Raw genomic sequence first — 20,879 nt, forward strand, 5'->3', positions numbered from 1 at the left:
GGTTATTTCAGCTACAAATCTTCCCGATGTCTTTCTGGAGAGCTTTTGGTACAGTCTCTCCACCTCCACACACATATGGCTTTTTTACATATCACTAAAAATGTTAAAAGAGAAGCAAAGGAAGATGAATCCTTGGCTAAACTAAAGAGCCTATAAATTTAGAGTGTAGGACCTTGACCTGTACATCAGCTACCCAAAGCCTGATTTAAATGGAGTAGTCTAAATTCAAGAATATGATTCAGGGTGTCTCCCATCAGCTGTTTCTACCTAGTGCTGGAGATGATTAAACCCACCAGGGGTCTTCATTTACAGGTCTTGGTGTCAAGAGCTTTGCTTCAGTGCATGACCAGACCTCCCTGGCCCCAGCAACTAAAACACTCTCAGTTTAGGACAGAGGGTGTGGAAAACAAAGAGCATCCTTCTGTTTAATTTCTTGGGTTTCATTTGTGGTTGATACACAGAACCATGAGCAAAAAAATGCACAGTCCTTTGAAGAAAATAAAATACCAATGTTAGGAGAGATTGACCAAGTGCTATATGGTAGTATAGTGATTAATCTGTGGAAATGAGAACTGGATCACCATGTACTCTCTATGAAAGGGTTGAATTTCCACTTACAGAGATGCTGGTCAAAGGCAGAAACTGGAAGTGCTTAGACTTTTGTCTCCTTTCGGGCATGTCTGGTTTAGGATCTGCAGACTATTCCTCCACATGAGCTCCACAAAAGCTCCCAGTATCTTAAGCAAACTCAGGGCAATGTAAGGCATACACACAGTAAGGGCTAAAAGCCACAGCTATATTCCATCAAAGAAATAGCATTACCAGGGCAGGAAGCATCACTACCCCGCAGTGTCCTGAAGAACATGAGCATTCATTAAATAAAGCACCGGGGGAAGTCCCAGAAACAGCAGTTTCCTAAAAGTTTCTTTATTCCCAAAACTTCAGACTTGCTAAAGACAGTCAATGTTTAATGAAACATAATTTCTGAGAATTTAAAACGGAAAGACAACAGAAAGCTGGGAAGCTGCAAGAGCTGGAGCCGTTACCGGCTTATTAACGGTTTGTCTCTTTTTCCCTGCCCCGGGAAGGACCCTCCATCCCCCTCGCATCCCTTCGGGCGGGTCCGGGAGCTGCCCCGGCCCTGCCCCGCTCCGCCCTGGCCCTGCCCGTTCCGGCCCCGAGCACCGCAGCGGGCAGGCGGGCAGCAGCGGGGAGGCGGGCAGCTCGGGGGTAAGGCACCGCGGGCAGGGACCCCCGCCGGCAGCATCACCCCCCGCACCCCCGGGCTGCGCATCCCGGCGCTTAGCGAGGAGCAGCCCCCCACCTCCTCCCCGGAGCACCTCCGGGGACGGCGCAGGAAGGGCCGGACCTGGGCAGCGGGCGGGCAGCCGAAGACGCCTCGGAGGGTTGGTGGGAGCCAAGTGTCAGATCTTCCCTGTCCCCTGCTACTGGGAAGCTCCGGGAAGAGATCTCTGTGATCTCTTCAGGAGATCTCTGTGCGGTTTCTGCTCCTCGCTGTCCTACTCAGCGGTTCGGGTTACTGCGGTGCGGTTCTCCTCCGTGGATTCTCGCGACTGTCCCATCTTCGTTGTTCTGCTGATACCGGCTCTGTGCACCGTGACTTGCCTTCCTTCGGCTTCTTCCTATCCCCCTGGGAAGGAAGACACGGGAAAACAATATTTCATCTTACCAGTGGCACCTTTTGCAGCCTGTGTGTTCAGCAGAGGTCTTTTTACATCTTGCTTTCACTTTTACCTACAAGTGCCCGAAAACTTGAGGTGATGTTTATCAAACAGAAATCCTTAATTACGCTTTGCTGGTTTACTGAAGTTCCCAGACTCCACAGGAGACTGGAGTTCCAGTGCAAGGGGAATGGAACATGCTGGGAGGGGAAAAGGGGAGGAGGCAGCTTCAGCTCTTCATTAAGAAACTGGATAGAACAACCCTGAAAGAGGAAGAACTGCCACACTTTTTCCCTGACATTCTGGAGAAGGTCATGTTCCATTTCAGCCCGAGACACAGGGCTGACTCACTGTCCTTGTGTTTCTGAAAAAAAAAAAAAAAAAAAAAAATCATCAACCTCTTCTAACATTTCCTGTTCTTCTGGAAAATCCCATTTTGTGTGGTGATATTTCAGCCACTTACCTGCTTTGTGTTTCTACTGTGACCAGGAGTGAAGGGAAATCTTAGATGATGTCGGAGTTCTGGCTCATTTCTGCCCCTGGAGATAAAACAAATCTGCAGGCATGGGAGAGAATGAACACGGTGACATCTAAATCCAACCTGTCCAGCAACAGCAAATTCCATATTCCAGACTTAAAGGTAAACAAGGAGAGGGTTTGGGTATGGGTGATACAGCAGCATTAGCCAAGACTTTTGGGATAAATGTGGGATTTATCTTCTGGGATAATACACAGAGAGTGAAAGAAAATTGCAGTCAGGGAATGCATTGTGTTCAGTAAACTGAAAATTGATAAGGAACCAAAGAAGTCATTGTGTTTGAAGCTGACTTTCACACTGCAAGCATATATGTATAAGGAGTGAAGATGATGAGTTAAATAACTAAATAATTGCATTTGATGTACCATTTGCACCTGGTCATGAAAGTCTTGCAGTATTGTATATATTTGCTTGTTAATGCAACAAGAATAGTTAAGTATCTTGAACTGTGCCAGTAAGACTGCTGATAAAGAGAACAGTGCTATAGGTGCACATTACCCCTTGGGAAATGGATGTATGTGTGGATTCAGCTACATTACCCAGCCTCCTATGACCTTATGAATAGGAAGAGTATTAATCAATGATTTAAAAAAAATATCTTTGCATTGTTTCATCCTTATTTTATAAGATTTGCACCTTATTTTTATTTTGCTTGTGGCTATGTAAAATACAAATATGCTGCATTAAAGTCAGCGGAATTACCATAGATGTGGAACTTGGTTCCTTGGGGAGTTGTCATCACCCATCACTTAAAAAATCTACACTTTGTGCATCCAGGGTCTGCTATAATCCAAAAAAGACTGTTAACAGCTGTAGCTTGAGCTATCACAATTGCATAAGTATTCAAGCAAAAGGGGATCATGGCCTGTTCTCAAAGAATAACCTACTAAATTTTCACACAAATGTTTTAGACTAAAAAATACTGCTTTTTGCATATGTACCTTAGATTTCTGAATTTTACAATGTATGGGCCTTACTCAGCTGTTGTTGGTGCAAGTCCATTAATGTCAAAGGAAATAAAGCATTTGAAGTGCCTGAAGATGTAACCAGTCCATATTCTGCTAATTCTTCCATGAAAAAATTGTTTCTTCCCCTTCATCTTGACCCACCATAATGCCAAGCTGTCAACATTACCAGAAAAGGCTTGGCAATATATTGCAATTCCATAAACATAAGACTATGACTGTGACAGTCATGCAGAAAGCAGATGTTGGTGTTGAGGAAATGGCTCAGTGAGAGGCTTTGTCATTGGTACTAAGAAAGAATGCAAACAGAGACCCCCTTTTGAGTAAGTGCTGCTTCCCTTGCTTCTCTCAATACATCAGATTTTTTGTATGTATATTGTGTGCATTTCTAGCCACTATTTTATCCTGTAAAAGACCAGTCTGTGGTCCTTGATGATATGGGAATGAAAACAGGGAGGAAGACGCTGATGGGTAATCATGAGACTACAAATACATTTTTTCCTTTATTGGAAAAAGATCTAGCTCTTGGATAAAGGAATTGCTCTTCTTTTCCACTAAGTAAATAAGATTCTGCCAACAGAAGTTTTAGACAGACTTGTGCATCTTTCACCTACTTCTTCTCTTTTGCACAGGTGGGGACACTGGATGCACTCGTTGGTCAATCAGATGAGTTGGGAAAACTTGATAGCTTTGCTGAAAGGTAAAATAGATCTTATTTACTACCTACAAATGAGACACAGACATTGTTTTTATGGGATGAAATGTCCTTGTGTTCACCTCAGTCTGAATCAGTTCAGTCTGGACTACAACTGGACTGAAGTGGATAGGTTTTCTTTAACCCTTGTGTTGATTGTCATGGAGTCAATGCAAAGAAAGTACCATTCCTTTAAATTTGGATTAATTAAGTCAGTGGTACTTTTTTCTGCAGAGCAATCTGTTAGAGTGCCAGTGCTAGAAAAACTATTTCTCAAAGGGAACTTCTAAAAAAGATTATTTTTTTTAAAGAATATCGTCCTGCTCCATTCAGAAACCTAAATTTGTAAAACATTTGGAGAATATGGAGCTCTCCCTTATTATTTTCTAAGAATTCTTTTATTGAGCCTTCTATCCCTTTCCAGCCAGATATAGGAGTTCTAAGGAATAAGTTCTTCTGAGTGAAATCTGGAGCTCTCCCTCTCAGACTTTTAAAATCCTTGAAAATCAGAATATTGACTAGTATCAAATCTACTTACGATAAAACTCACATGATCTTCTTGCTGATCATTTCTCAGTTTGCCTTTTAGGTCAAACTGGCCTGGATGTACAAAGAATAATATAATACAGCAAACTGAAAAAAATGCCAGGCTGTAAGATAATTCATGGCACAAAGTAGACTTTGTTGTCGAGGCAATGACCGAAAAGTATTTGCTTGTTTAAATGTGCATGATACTTTCATACATTTTGTCTGGTGGTTGCAAAAGCATACAGGAACACTGATATAAGCTGTTTACATCCATGCTAGGTAGTCTGGATAAAAGTAAGTCTGCTAGAATACCTTTCTCCTTAGGATATTTTTTTTCACTTTACTAGCATTACAACAGGTCTGTATTGGGATGGTTACGTTTGATCACTCTGGGGAACATACAATGTTGATATTAGAATTACTTTTTCAGGATTTTTAGCAAGAAAGAGCAATGTAATAATTAATTCATCAAGAAAACCTTGTCCATTATGACCCTCTCCATCTGGTGGGGAAAACTGCTCCAAATTCTTTGTAAGCACGTTCAGACCTCTGATTATTGAGTTTTCATGCTTAATGAAGCAGTAATGAGCAAATTTGGGAGAGACAGTGCCAGTAGCCAGTACCTGCTCTCTGTTCTAATGAAGATGCCTCTGCTGAAGGCAGCAGGTGGCCAAGCAGCTGTGCAATTCAGTTTTGATGGCTGTCAAAAAATCAGTCAGACCTGATATTCAGAAGACCTTCACTAGTTTCCAGCTTTGTGAAGAATTAGCATTTCTGAACAGCCATCTGTAGGATCCACGTGAAGTCGTGTAGGATAGTTTTAAGTGAAATGCCAGTACAAACTTCCTAGGCTCCCTGTCCTTTCTGTTACCTTTGTCTTGACAACATGGTACAGCTCCTTGTTCAGGCTGAATGCCACTTTACTCCACTAATTATCCCTTTGATGCCAGTAATGACTCTTGGCACTGAGCAAAGAGGTCAGTGAGGCCTTTCTACTGTAACCTGCTGAGTCCAGGACTCTTTCCACTTGTCTTGTTGGCCTAGCAAGTTGGTTGTCAAGAAGGATTTAGAAATAAGATAAATGTATGAAAAATCTGTTAAAAAAGAAGAAAAGTGCATTAGAGTAATAGCTGAAAATAATCAACACAGATCAAGTCCCACCAGGATATACAAAACACCTTTTCATTACATAAATGTTTAGGGTTTTATGTCTAAGTTGTGATTCAGGGGTTAAAATGCCAAGCACTCACACTTTGTGTAAGCAAATGGCATCAGAGGGTTACAAGGCTGTTCCAATGACCTGGTCATTTAGTTCCTGCTCCTCTGAAACAGCTGCCTGCTGAAGTGTTGCTAGATAAACACAAGTGCCAGTAAAGCCAGGCAGCACAAACCTGTCAGCGCTGCCTCCTGCCAGGACAGCAGAGAGAGGGCAAGAGTTTGCAGGATCTATTGTTTCCACATACTTTTATTATTTATTTACACAGGGAGGTGGAGTGTTTTTCCATGTCACCCTGTGGTAGCATGGAGCTCTCTCAAGCTGATGATCCCCTCACACTTTTACAGGGGGGCTCTCCCAAGTCCTCAGCTGGCTGGCAGAGTATTCTGCAGTGGTCTCACGTTGCAGGGCTTCTCTTCCCTGCAGTATTTTGGAGGCCTATCTGGTAGCACTCTTTATGATGTCATATTACATAGTATTATTTAAAGTGTTGCAGGTTTTTGTTTTGTTTTGGCTTTTTTGTTTGTTTGTTTGTTTGAGTTTTTTGTTTGGTTGGATGGTTTGGTTTGTTTTTAAAGTAATGACATCACAGAATTTTCAGAAACAAAATATAAGTCTTCCAAGCAATAATAATATAGTAAATGGAATTATTCACTTAACAGGTTCTTATTACTACTTCTCAAAGAAATTTAGTTGAAACACCCTCATAATGCATCATTTGGGCATGATATTTGTTCAGGGTGGGATTAATCTCATCTAGAGGCAGAAGTTTAAGGGTTGGATGTAAAATCTGCTTGCTGTTGGATGTTTGGGTGTTTAATTTATCTGATTCTGCTTGCCTAGGACACCAGTAGTGCATGCTCTGTCTGCATGGGGAATGTATTGGATGAGAGAATCCTGTCTGCATTTCACAGGATGCAAGGCATGGAGACAAAGCCAGGACTAGAGAACATTGCTCTGCCCCACTGCACACATCCTGCCTGCCAGACCTTGGGAGGTGTGGGCTTGAAGGGAGTCAAGTCTCACCTGAGCAGCTGGGAGTGTTGAAAATACCTACCTGTCCCATCATCTATACCTTTGGAGAGGGAGCAGAGCTCACTCTCTCCCAGCTGCCAGGTTAATTCCCAGCTGCACTCAACTGTAACAAAGGCAGCTCAGGCCCCTTGGAGAAGCTACTAGTTTATACACTTTCCTGTTACTGGCTTTCTCCAGAAATGTTCAGCTGGCATCAGGTTCCTAAATGGCTGCAGCCAGATGATGGAAAACTGCACATCCCTAGGAGGGTTGTGAACACATATAGTGTAGATTTCTCCTACAGGTGCTCTGAACTGCATCTGTCCAGGGTCAGAGAAGAATGGTTTGGGTTGAATAGGGCCTTTAAAGACCAACTAGTCCAGACCCCCTGCCGTGGGCAGGCACACCTTCCACTGGACCAGGTTTCTGAAAGCCTCATCCAACCTGGCCTTTATTGTTTTCAGAGACAGGGCATCTACCAACTCTCTGGGCAACCTATTCCACTGTCCCACCATCCTCAACATTAAGAATTTCTTCTTTATGTCCAATCTAAATCTACCTTCTTTCAATTTAAGACAGTTGCCCCTGTTGTTCTGTCAGTACAGGCGCTGGTGAAAGGTTTCTCTCCATCTTTCTTATAAGCCCTCATTATATATTGACAAACTTCAACAAGGTCTTTTCTACTCAAGGTTGAGGTACTCCATGAGCATGAATTCTGCATATACCATTAATAGCAGCGCTGGCAATCTCAATTTTTTTCTCTCCCTCACATGACTGTAAAACCTTTCCAAACCTGAGTTTCTTCACAGGAATGGAGATAGAGGGAATGTTTACTTCTATGAAATACTGCTTTTAATTGGCCTGTATATCTGTTTTGTAGCATATCAAAGAAAATCCTTCTCTCTGATGCTCTTATAGTACCTGCCTGAGGTCCTTCTTGAACTCTGGAAGACAACAGGATGACACAAGACACTTTATCCAAACAGTAGAGGTGGCCCTTTCAGTCTCCAGCTCATATGCAGATGTAGCAGTCTCCCCTCTGTAAGGAGGGAAAGGGAGAAGAAGCCTGTCAACTATGCTCCACTTCATGTCTCTGCCAGTTTCATGATCAGGCAATTGCTTTTTAGCTGTTGCATTTTTTTACAAGGTGTAGTCCGCCTGGAACAGTTAGGGGACTGAAGGCCAGGTTCTGTGAATACTTAGTACAGAGGGATGCTAGAACAACCAGAAAAACTCTTGGTCTGTAAGAAGTAGGTACTTAGAATAGGGCCAGGGGGATCTTCTGCTAGAGGGATTTGAACCTGTTTTTTAGAATAAGTAAAAAGTAAGTAACTGTGGGGAGATAATACTCTTCAGGAGAGGCTCTGCTCAGTTCATTGCTCTGAATCAGGCAGAAGGAGGTTTGGGATCTAGTTCTCCCACACGTTAGAGGAGTGTTTTGTGCATCCATAAGGAAGAGGAATAAGAAGGAAATTCTCCCTGACAACCAAGAGAACATTGTTGTTTTCCCCTGAGTATGTTGTAAGAACCTTACCTGAGCAAGACCTAAGGGTTTATTTAGCATTCCATGGAAGAGATTTTAAGCCAGTGTTAGTCTGTATGTAGCTCTTGTTCCTCCATTACCTTTAGAGTTTTAAACACGGGTTTCTTGCCATCTGGTTTCTGCTATGAGTGTCGCAAGCACACAGAAGACTGAATCTTGATCTTTTGCTAGTCTAGAGCTCTGGGGATATTACCTATGTATTTGTGGAGATCAGTATGTTTAGAAATGAGGTATTTAGTTCTGTAATAGGCCATAGATTGCTTATCAACATTTGAATTGCAAATTAACCTGCCTTGCTTAAGAAGTGTTTTGTTTGGGTATCTCCGTGTTTATCAGACCATTGTAGAAACTGTTTTATATTAATTTTGTGTCTTCACTAACAAAGCTTATCTTGTTGCACCTAAGCGTAATAAAGAAAATAGCCCAGTGCATAGGAGAAGTTATGGAGGACTCAAAAGATAAAGTCCAGGAAAATCTACTGGCCTGTGGAGGTAGGTGCTATGAATGTGGATATTTTAATGCATTGTTGCTGCATGTATTTGCTTCAGAATACAAACATGTAGAATTGAGACACATTAGAAAGTCCAACCATCAGCAACCTTTTTTAAGAACACATTTGGCAGGCTCCCATTTTTCTCACAGTTAGCAGGTGCTTTATTCAGCATCCACTTTGTTTCCAGGACAGTGTTCAGCACCTGTTACTGAACTGGTCTCTAACACCAGAGCTGAGGAATGAAGAGGAAAGCAGGGGACATCCTTCATCACTCCTAAATAGACCTAGCAGCTTTGTGTGCCCTGTATGGTCTTGATCTCTCACAGGCAGCTAAATCTCATTCTGTGTGGCTGCATGACATCTCTCAGTGATCTGTTAGTGATTTGCCTTCCTTCCTACAGTGCTGTGATTGATCGTCTTGTTAACTGTGGGTTTCTGACTTCACAAGTGGATGTGTGAGGCAACAGGTCCAAAACACGGAGTCAGGGCTGGAAGTTGTGTCAGGAGCTGCCAGGACATGCAATGCTACTCCTGTTAGGAGATGCACTCCAGTGTAGGAGAGAAGAGAGACAGTGATGGCAGGGGCAGTTCTGACATGCCAGAGCTCCCTGGGAGGCCTCTGCAGCATCTCCAAGTATTCAATATGGTGGTTTTATAATCTCCATGAACTTATTTCCTCCCTTTATTTTCCAATATGATACTTAAGGCCCTAAAGGGAGTCTATGTAAAGGACAAAATTAAATTTAGGAACTAATGGTTCCTAGATTTCTGTGTGTTTTGTTAGACCCTAAGTGTGTTTCAGAGCAAATTTCTCCCTGATGTTCCCTATCCTGGAAAAGTAGAGCAAAGTTGGATGTGCTACAGGCTTGTAGACTGACACTATTAAGAGTCATATAAATTAACAGTCATATAAATTAAAAGTGCACACTCCCATCAGCCTTTGACTCTTTGCAGTGTTGTCCTTCAGATCTGTATGTGTGAAGGATGGGGAGGAAGTTATTTTGGAAATGTCATTCTTGCATGAAATAGGACTGATTTTTTATGAGAGCAACCACTTGACAAGTACATTAATCCCACTTATTATGTTTCAGGGCTAAAGGATAAAATGAAATGTCTAAAAAGTATGTTGAGGATTGGTGATTGCAGTGTTGTCACAAGCATGCATTTTTGTGTGTTAGTGCTAGAGGCAAGTCTTGTTCTGGTTGTAGAGATACAGTGATCAGGTTACGATGGATTTCTCAAGTAACAACCTCATAGCTTGATCACGATATCCCTATGACTTGAGAAACAACAGGTTTAACTTATTTCCTTTGTTTCCTCTGTTGTGCCATTTTAATTTCCTGTCAGCTCTGCATGTGTTGTAATAGAAAGATGTGGAGATTACTTCTTTGTGTTACTGATTTTTGTCCTCTGTCTGGATTTGGTCATCCAAACAAATATTAAACTAAGACATTAACCTGTCCAAGATTATTGCCCGCATCTTAAAAAACTGAGGCAGCTTTAGTATATGAGGATTCCCCCAGTAAGTTATTCTTCATAAGCAGCACCAACTTCACTGCACAAATTCTTCCTCCTCCCCTTTCTGGTTAGCAAAAGGACCCTAAAGTTGAAGGCTTCCTCGATGCCATGAAATTACAGAAATTATAAGAAATTATATGAAACAGAATTATAAGACACAACATCTTGCTGCATAGTCCTGTTTCAGGCTCTTTAAACCATCCCAACTCAAATTTTGGTTTTAGAATACAAGCTTTCTAATTTTATCTCAGTTGTATATATTGCTGACAGCAGTTTGAACCAGGAATGGATGAATATGGTGGCTGAGTGTCTAACAAGTGTTTGGTTAGATTTGTGTGAAGAAAAATGCAAAGTACTAGAAACTACAGCACTTTTAGTGAATTGAACACACACACTAGTTTCCAGTGGGCAAAAGCCAGAAGCAGACACATGGAGATGTCTTACACAAGGGAAATGTGTTTTTGTAATAAGGAGAATTCTAGTATATTACAACAGCAGGAAAGGCTTTTTTGATTATGACAGAATAAAAAATGTGAAATGTAATTAAAGCTTTTCTTCAAAGATTCAGACCAAATTCTCTTCCATTTATAGTCATGTTAAACCCAAATCAATTTTAAAATTTCTTAAGTGGTGGATGAACTCCATTATTTTTCATGAGCTCAAGCCAAGGCAAAATGGGGAGCATTAAAATTTTGAGGATATAAGTGTTCTGGAGGGCAAGTATTTAACATTACTTCTTAGAGCTGGGAGACTAAATGAGAGTTATTAGAGATTCAGGCTGTGAGGTTCCTGGGCAGCTGTGAGTACATTGGGGTAGGAAGAAGCATCTCTCCTGGATAGGCAGCTATGTGCAGTCTTTTAGAAGTGACTTGATAGATTCCATAAATAAGAAGTGGCATTCCAGGAGAATCAGGATGCTTAGACTGCTTGGCATTTTAAGTTAAGTTCTGCTGGTGTGTTCACCAGTGGTTTGTGCCATTCCCAAGATCAGGCTGCCTGCCTGAACTGCAGCAGCAGCAGGAATTGCTCAGGAGTGAGCCTGGGAAGTGGGCTGAGAGTTCCTGCTGTGCTTAACTGCCTAACATTTGAATTCTGCTGAGATTCAAGGAATGCCAGGATAGAAAAGGCAGGTGTAGGTCTTCAGGGAACTTTCCTATCTCCTCAGTTATAAATGAGTCCCTGTTTTTAAAGAGCCAGTGAACACACTGTTTCTTCACACAGCTCAGTAATACCATTCTCTTTGCAGATCTCATTCCCGTTGAATTTAGCAAATACTAAGCAAGAAAGCTTGGAAGAGAGGCAGCAGGATAAAATCCTTGTGTTGCATGTACTGAAAGGGCACCATGAATTTGATTGTTTATTTTTAACTCCCTGCCTTCACTCCCAGAGACCATGAGCAAGCACTGCCCTAGAACTGCTCATGCAGGAGCTGTGTGATAGCTCAGTTGTGCCCCATTCCCACACCCTCCTTGTGCAGCAGAATTTGCTGATTCCTGATCAGACCTTAGCAGGAAGGGTTGAATCTTTGCCTCGTGACTCCTGTCATACATTGGATATCAGGGAGGTTTACACAGCTGTGGTTTTAGAAAGACAGGGAGTACACTGTCATGCCAGTGCTCTCTGCCTCTGAGGCAGTTTGTCCTTTGTTAAGAAGCCTGTTTCCTCCTAACATAAGACTTTCCATGCTTGGGAAATCTAATAGGGTAAACTGACTCTGTTATGGGGTGAGAGAAGCCCATGGAAAGGAGAGCACTTTGCTGCCAAGGGTATTCTGTATCACACCAGATAGGTAGTAGTACCCTCAGCCTACTGAGGGTAGCATGGCAATTACACAACTTTTCACATTCCTTCTCATGCATTTCAGTTCATTAAGCTTTTCCCACACCCTGGAAGACCAGTCCACAAGAAATTATACTCAAACCTCACTCTGAGACTGAATTAACTCTCTGGTCAAGGCAGCAACATCCAACCTGGCCCTGAACAACTCCAGGGAAGGGGCATCCACAGCTTCTCTGGGCAACCAGTTCCAGAATTTTACTACCCTGAAATTCTTCCTAAGATCCAGTTTAAATTTATTCTCCTTCAGTTTAAAACCATTTCCCCTTGTCTTATGGCTAGGCACTCTTATGAAAAGTCCCTGTTCAGCCTTTCTGTAGGTTCCCTTCAGGTATTGGAAGGCAGCTAAAAGGTACCCCCAGAGTCTTCTGTTCTTCAGGCTAAACAACCCCAGCTCCCTCAGCCTCTCCTTGTAGCAGAGGTGCTCCACCCCCCTGGATCATCTTTGTGGCCCTCCTCTGGACTTACCCCATCAGATCTATGGTCTTCTTGTGGTGGGGATGGCAGAACTGGATGCAGTGTTTGAGGAAGGGTCTCACACAAGCAGAGCAGAGGGGGAGAATCACTTCTCTTGGTCTGCTGGCCATGCAGTTGGATGAGCACACTGCCAGCTCGTGTTGAGCTTCTTGTCATTTAGAACTCCCAAGTCGTTCTCTTCAGGGAAAGGGCAGAGGCCGGGCCACAGGCATCACTGGGGTGGGAGTTCTATGTGCAAAGCCCGTGAGGAATTCTCCATCACACCTGAACTGGTTGGATTTCTATTGAGCATATGACTGAATCACTGAGAGAGTAACATCTTTGCTCAGACTCTCTACAACCTTACTTGTCCTTGGCCAGTATTTTTCTGATGTTAAGTTCAGGCATGTTGCAATAATCAATATGGAGGTTATGTGATGCTGTTTCTGCTGTAAAGAATGTCTGCACATTGCTGTGTCCTGCTGATACAGCTAATGCTACAGTAATACTTGCACTATACTGTTAGGTGTAATTTAGAAAAGGTCTCTGGTTCAGCTTCTAAGTTTGGGGATGTTTAGAAGGGTGATTAGACTGGGTGTACAATCTGTGCAGATTTGGTCTTGGTCAGGTTTCTATGAAGATTTCTATGGGGTGGGCCTCTGGTTCATCTCCCTTCTCTGATCTTAATCAAAGTTATGCCTCAGGGACTAGAAGTTTTTCTGGAACAAATTTATGCTGGGAACTACTACTCAAACTTTGACCTGCCATCTGGTAAGCTGCCTGCTTTAATGTATCTCTTTGCATTTGCAGTTGACCTAATTAGCTACCTGACACGGTTTGAGTGGGACATGGCCAAATATCCTACAAAACAGCCACTGAAGAACATATCAGACGCGTTAGCAAAGGTAAATTGTACTCCAAATTTTAGAAGATGCCAGCATGGGGAAGCATGTCTTTTGGCAGGTTTAGGTCCCTCCTCTCATGGCAGTCAGCGAGAGCTTTGCCTTTGATTTGGAAAGGAACAGGCTTAGAAACACACAAAGTTTCTCTACTGAGGCATAATTTTCATTTCTACTGTAATAATAACGACACATATATTTAAAGTCAGCCAGTCTGTAAGTACATGGCTCTCTGTCAGATTTACTAGAGTACACTGATGTGCTTTCTGCACTTTAATCACCTTCACTGTAACATTTTATTGTTTTGATATACTGCCATGGTATTTTCCTTTTCTTGTTGGCCAGACGTTAAATTAAATGCATTGCAAGCTGGGTGAATTATTTACACAGTCTGTCCATTCAGGCAGGCATGATGTGTTGTTCAACATAGGTAATAAATGAAACTATGAGCTTTCTCCTTAGATATGGCTATAACAGAGGCACCAACAGCTGACTGAGTCCTACCTTTTGGGGAGGCTTTGCTAAAGGGGAATTCTGACATGGGGTCTCTCTGGGCCAGAATCAGGTGGCTTTACAAGGGGCTGACAGGTGTGTCCTTTTGTTAAGGTGCAAGAGGTAGTGGGAGGGGGGTGAGGTAACATCTGAAGCACTGAGTTGACTTAATATTTTTGCTTTGTTTTAGCAAGTGACTCAAATAGAAGCAGACCTAAAGACCCGAGCAGCTGCATATAACAGTATTAAAGGAAATTTGGAAAACCTGGAGAAAAAAACTGCGTAAGTATATAATGTGCCTGTTCATGTCTGGAACACTGCATGGCTGAGCTGAGGACAGTGCATACTCACACCCACTGCTGTGTGTTCTGGTGTGAACAATTCTTCCTGGCTTTGGGTCATGCTGAGCATCTACAGATCCAGCATAAACTAGTGGGTGGGGAGCTGGTGTGATCAGAATATCTTAGAATTGGCTTGGGGAGACTGCAGTTCATAATGGGATTTTATTGGCAGTATGAGCAGGCAGACTTGGGAAGGAGTCAAAACCAAATGCACTGTATTGTTCTGATGAGATTTCAGGGAGTCAGAAATTAGATCAGCTGGGTCAACCAGTGGATTCCTTTGCAAGACAGAAGTGTTCCTATGGGAGCTCTGCAAATGCTGTTCAGAAAGTAAGCTTTACAGTATTCCAGGCAAAGGCATCTATTCTCTTTTCATGCTGTGCCTGCCTCACCAGCGTATCCCACTCTAATTTTAGTTTGTTTCATTCTGTCAGTCCACGTGATGATCTTTCAGGGCTTCCTAAATGTTCTCTCTCCTCTCTGCAATTGCTTACAGTCCTTATCTATGTCAGAGCTGACATCTGGATTTTCTCCAGGTTACCACTAGGGACAATAGTAAATTCCAGTAAGGAGTAAATTTAGAGCAACTTAGAAAATGCCGTGCAAGCCCTCACCCAACACCCACACTCATATGTGCCAGTCTTTCCTGCTGGGGCCTCTTGCTCTGGGAACAGAACACTGGTCCTCACCTTCCTGCACTGCAGCCAGGCTGGCCTAGAAACCAGCCCTTACCCAAGGAAGATACAGGGGCTCAAACCAAACCACAGGGCTGTTGGAATTCTGTTCTGAATCTGGAGCTAAAATGAGCATGCCTGGCACCTGAACTGCACCAGAAACCACAGAAATAAACAATTCCAGGGGGTGGTTCAGAATGACTTTGTCAAGAAAGTGCTGCTTCTCGTGAAGCTCTGCTTGACGTGAGGACAGCAGTGCCCCTGAGGGTCTGCAGAGCCATATGGCATTTTCATCTCCCCCTCTCTCTGATGAGTTCCTGTGTCCAAGCCAACACCAATGACCTGTTCTTCCAGCTCAGCATAGACAATGTTACTCACACGTCTCAGGCCACATGTATGTGGATAATCATGGAAGGGAGGGACAACAGGACATTAGCTCAGATTTCCCTTTTCTTGGCACTGGTCATTTTCCCAGCCCATTCCTGCAGCATCTCTCGAGCTTCTACATCAGCTTTAAGCACCTGCAGAGATGCAGTGTAAGGAATGTGAGCAGTGCTGGGACTCCAGCAAGGTGATAAGAAGATCAGAGACCTTGTGGTCCAAGCCTGTCTTGCTCTCACAGTCACATCCACCTTTAAATACTGGTATCTCTGGTGTCTATCAGTGCCAGCTAGCTTGGGCTGAACAAACATTTCAGATGTTAATTGACACTACATTAAAATATAAACTGGCACAGTGAACCTCAGACCTGAACCCACTGGTTCTTCTTCACTCCTGCCCTGTGGCAGGGAGGGTGGCTGCTTTCTTCCCATTCACACCTGACACTTGTGCCCAGCCAGCCCAGGCCATCCACTGCCTCTTCATGCAGCACTGCTGGGACTTAATGTGGTCAAGTGGGCTTATGCTCTGAAGAGACCTTGTCCTTCAGGTTCCTCTTCACATGAGACTGCTGCTCCCACTGTCCTTCAGTGGGAGGGGTCTCTGTGCTTTTCCACATCAGTCGGGCCATGCTGGGTGTCTGATGGTTTAGGTCCACACTGGCATTTTTCACTCTGATTAAAGTGTGGTCATACAGGCAGCTCAGCTGGCAGTCTGAGAAAGCAGATGCTTTCCACAAGATGCAGCAATGACTGGGAGTGGGGTGGTAACTTCAGGTGCTAGCTTTAAAAACAAGCAATTTTTTTACACCATTACTGTTGAAACAATAGCAGCGGAATGGTGTAATTTCATGAAGAGAAAGGGTGTAAACTAGCCTAGTGCTAGTCACCAATATTCTGCCAATAGTATTAGTCTCTTCCTTGTTCTTTTTAGTTGCAGTAATAACTTTAGCAATAACTAAATGGCCGTTTCAGAAGTACAGATGAGTCCTTTAGCCACCTCCTTCTTTGCCTTCTACACTATTAGGAGCTATACCCACAGCACAATACCACCAGTGTGGTGCTGCTAGGTTCCTGCTAATGTTAATTTTTGTCTTCTTCACTGTAGGGGGAATTTGATGACTCGAACCTTAGCCGACATTGTTCATAAAGAAGACTTTGTTCTGAATTCTGAGTATCTTATCACACTGCTCGTCGTGGTGCCAAAGTAAGGCAATAGTGTGTGCATGCACGCTCAATGTGGCATTCAGTTTCAGGTCTAAGTGCCAGATCCAGGCCATACTGGGTCAGGTTGGGGCAACTTATGAGGACCATGTCTGGGTGTCTGGGACATGAGATGAGCTGTTAGCAAAGAGAAAAAGAATGGTTTCTGCCAAGGGTGGTGCTGGCACAAAAGATAGAGACAAAGACTGTGCTGAACTTGGAGCAGAGCAAAAATAAATGGGGTGTAGGTTTTTAACTGTTACAGTGGGTTGTCAAACCAGAAACAGTAGGAATTAAAAAAAAAAAAAAAAGAAAAACAGGTTCCTATTGGAACCATTTCAGAGAAAGACTGGTTAAACTCAAAAGGCCTCTGCTGGCCTCTGTACTGATAAGTGCCTGCACATAGGATGACTGCCAGTGAAAATCACATTACAAAAAGCTGTATGAAGTAAGCTTGTTGAGTTTATTATCTGCACGTTCTTTCAGATCTCCCCTGTAACCAGACTTTTCACTTTGCAAACTCTTACCATTCCCTTTGTCCCAGTGCTGGCATGTGCCATGTTTGCAGCGTAGAACCTGATCAACTCTAGGCTTGCACATAGCAGATGAACCACACCAAACCATGGGTCAGGGGCAGCTTGTGGGTCCTGAAGTGTGGGACACTGTATGGCAGCCTCAAAGTATGTGCCAAAACCAATGTTCTTCCCACTGTCAGTTTCCTGCTCTGGGCCCTTCCTTATGCCATGACCCAAGGAGAGGATTGAAGACTGCAGCATTGAGGGAAACATTTCCTTGGATGGTGACAAAGAGAGGCTTAATTATCTTATCACATAATGCAGTGCAAAGAGCTCCAAGTTTTCTCCAAGCCATTAGCTTAATTAACTATATTTATCAAGACATTTGCTTTCTAGTATAAACTATTTATTTATTGTGTTTTGCTTTGTGTGTTGCTCAAAGGTCAAGCTACATGCAGTGGCAGAAGACCTATGAATCCCTCTCCGATATGGTAGTGCCTCGCTCCACCAAGTAAGTGTAATCCCAAATTAAGGTCCTGTTTTGTTTTAGAGATCCCTGGCATACTTCAGTCCCTCAAATTGCTGTAGTCTGGAAGGAATCATTTGCCTAATGCATGGGTTCCATGTTAATATATAGATTTGCCCAGTATAATTCTCAGTTGAAATCAGAAATTACTTTACTGAAGGGACATATTACACTGCTCAGCTCTTGCAGACCACGAAGTCCAGTCAAGGGCACAAGAGATGATAGTGCTGTTATGTGAAATGGAAGAAGCAGAAGGCACAGAGGAAGAAATCTACTGCCTGTCTCAAAACCACAAGTGCATGGAAGATGGGGAAATGTTAACCAGGAAACAGAGAAATCAGGCAGACAGAATGTGTGTGTATTACAATAGGTTTAGGAACTTAGCTCATGGGAGTTTTACACTGGTGTGGCTGGTGCTAGTGAAGTCTTTGTTCCCTATTTCAGTCACAGCAGTTCTTGAAAAGTTCAGTATCGTAAATTAAAAAGAACTGCAAAAGAAGAATGTAAAGAAAACATGAGAGATTTGCCATGTCAATTCACAGCAGTGAACTTCCCTCCCACAGAATGATTACTGAGGATGCAGAGGCAGGACTCTTCACTGTGACCCTATTTAGGAAAGTGATGGATGACTTCAAGGCTAAAGCCAGGGAGAACAGGTAAGCAGCACTGATTGCTAAGAAGGCCAGGCTAGCAAACAGATCATAGAATCATAGAATTGGCTGGGTTGGAAGGGACCTCAGAGATCATCGAGTCCAACCCTTGAACCACCGTTGTAGTTGCTAGACCATGGCACTGAGTGCCATATCCAGTCTCTTTTTAAATATCTCCAGGGACGGAGAATCCACTACTTCCCTGGGCAGCCCATTCCAATGCTTGATCACTCTCTCCGTAAAGAAATTCTTTCTAATTTCTAACCTAAACTTCCCCTGGCACAACTTAAGACCATGCCCTCTTGTCTTGTTGAAAGTCATCTGGCAAAAGAGACCAACCCCCACCTGGCTCCAACCTCCTTTCAGGTAGATGATGAGGATAAGGTGAGGATTGCTCTGTGTGCAGTACAGCTGAATTCATCACTGCTTTTTAGGACTTCTTTACTGTTTAGACTGGTGCTGGCCCTAAAGCCACTGTGACGAGAGGGTGGGAAGGAGCTGTGGCAGCAGACACAGCAACCCTGTTTATGCACCAAACTACATATCCTGCAGTTACCCTTCCTGCTGTCATGAGATTAACATGCTTGCTTTCTGAGGGTGACTTCAACAGTTAAAAAGCTGGTAACTTTGAAACATCCTGTACCTGCTTCTTCAGAGGTAAAAGAAATGATCAGGATCAGCACGCTTATTGCTTGGACTGTGGCTGTGAGCAAATGTCATTCATTTGCAGGTTCATGGTTCGAGAATTTTATTTTGATGAGAAAGAACTGAAATGTGAAAAGGAAGAGCTGATAAAATTAGCATCTGATAAGAAACAGCAATATGTAAGTAGCCCATCAAGTTGATGGCCCCATATGTTGACAGCTTTTGCTACCGATTTTCCTAAGCACCTCTCTCTGAGAAATGGCTTTATGGTTCCAACAGATGCCTATGAGCTCCATTTAGCCCAGACACAGGGAGACACAGGATAGATAACACAATTTGCCCAACCTTGAGTTTCTGGTAAACTGTGAGCCTCTAACAGCATGCCTGAGAATTTCCTCAGCAGCCCATGATGGCTTCAGGAGTGGCAGCCATGGAGCTGCTTCACACAGTGAGGGGATCACAGTGCTGTTGTTTCTCTTCTCACAGGGCCCATTACTGCGCTGGCTGAAAGTGAACTTCAGTGAAGCATTTGTAGCTTGGATTCATGTGAAAGCCTTGAGAGTTTTTGTTGAATCTGTCCTGAGGTAAGTGGGTAAACACACAGTGCCAGCAGAGGTTCCTGGAGCTGTCAATACACCTCTCTTCCTGGGAGAGAACATCCCTTATACACCACACTCCAGAAGCTCACACTAGACAATGCACACGACAAAGGTGACATAAAAAAGAAGACAGTCACAAAGAAGTCACAAAGGAAAGTCACAAAGAAAGTGACGTAAAACCTGGTTGATCAAAACCAGCTTCTTTGTGGGCACTAACAGGGAAGCAGAAAACACAAATACACTATTTAGTTGACTTTTGGCTTAAAAAAGAAAGCGCTTTTAGGTAAGGAGGCAGCACACCCCCACTGAGATGGTGCAGGAAGTGCAGAATCAGCTCGAGTGCCAGGAGACTGAACAGGCAGATGGGCAGGAGTGGAAAGGTGTGCCCCTTCCCAGGAAGAGATGATTGTGTATGTTGATGTGTTTCAAGGTATGGCCTCCCAGTGAATTTCCAAGCAATGCTACTGCAGCCGAATAAGAAATCTGTAAAACGCCTGAGAGATGTCCTGAACACAATCTTCAAACACCTGGATGAAGTGGCAGCAGCAAGTACCATGGAGGTATCTGGAACATGACTACATCTGCTGGCTCAGCTTAGGCACATCACCACTCTCACCATCCAGGGGGCTGGAGCAGACAGCTCCTCACACCTTGCAATGCCAGAAGCACTCATTCTAGATAAAAAGGTTTAACTCTTCAATATAAACATTCAGGTCTATACAAGAAAAAATTCAGAACTAAATGCTAGGACTGTGACACCTCTGTCCCCTGTAAAAGGGTGTCTGTCATTGACTAAATTCCTCTAACTAGGACTCAAGCAAGCAGATTCTTGCTTTCTTCATCACCATGTCTTGAGTGCACAAACCACTAAATATTAAAACAGCCCCAAACCAGCAAACATAAGATTCCCAGTACATTCAGGGAGAAGACAGAAATTAGTAGCTCTCCAGGTGAAGCTCACAAGAATCATACAAGGTCATAAACTTCCAACAGCCAAGCATGAATTCTCAATGTTACATACATTGGGCAGCCTGAAAACACCAAGCAAACACCAGATTCTCAGTGGTGAATTCTCTATCTTAAGCACAAGAAATACAAAATTCCATTCCACCTGTGGAAGAGGAACACAAAAGTAATCCACCATAGCTGGGAACCCTGCAAGCTTGTCTACTGGCACTAAAATCATACTATTTCCTTTTGCAGCCTGGCATGGACATCCCTGGCTTACAGCTGAGTAATCAAGAATACTATCCTTATGTCTACTTCAAGATTGACCTCAGTATTCTTGACTGAGTTAAAAAACCAAAATCTTAAAGCTTCATTTATTAATTTTCAAGGCCCTGATGTTACAGTAAAACAATCTTTAGCTACTGCAAATAAAATTTAAAAGCAGATGCTGTAGCAGGATAATTAAGCAAGATCTTCCTACCACTTACAGTAATTTTTACAGTGACTTTATAATTTTACAAAAACAT

The 20,879-nt window shown here is 43.1% G+C and overlaps 1 protein-coding gene across 2 annotated transcripts; it reads left to right on the forward strand.

Moving 5' to 3' along the window:
• The first annotated feature begins 1,257 nt into the window (after positions 1 to 1,257).
• ATP6V1C2 (ATPase H+ transporting V1 subunit C2) lies at positions 1,258 to 20,846 on the forward strand. Of its 2 annotated transcripts, none has more exons than XM_030446881.1 (13): positions 1,258 to 1,410; positions 2,172 to 2,322; positions 3,818 to 3,885; positions 8,586 to 8,671; positions 13,294 to 13,388; positions 14,065 to 14,156; positions 16,375 to 16,473; positions 17,427 to 17,495; positions 18,074 to 18,166; positions 18,891 to 18,984; positions 19,292 to 19,389; positions 19,835 to 19,964; positions 20,608 to 20,846. In XM_030446881.1, exons 2-13 carry the CDS (start codon positions 2,191 to 2,193, stop codon positions 20,695 to 20,697), a joined length of 1,146 nt encoding a protein of 381 aa, XP_030302741.1. In that variant the 5' UTR covers positions 1,258 to 1,410; positions 2,172 to 2,190; the 3' UTR covers positions 20,698 to 20,846. The 2 variants fall into 2 exon arrangements, with proteins under 2 accessions (XP_030302741.1, XP_008493333.2); XM_008495111.2 differs by having other exon boundaries at positions 1,258 to 1,406.
• The last annotated feature ends 33 nt before the right edge of the window (positions 20,847 to 20,879 follow it).

This window comes from Calypte anna, chromosome 3, assembly GCF_003957555.1.
Source record: "Calypte anna isolate BGI_N300 chromosome 3, bCalAnn1_v1.p, whole genome shotgun sequence".
Taxonomy (NCBI): Eukaryota; Metazoa; Chordata; class Aves; order Apodiformes; family Trochilidae; genus Calypte; species Calypte anna.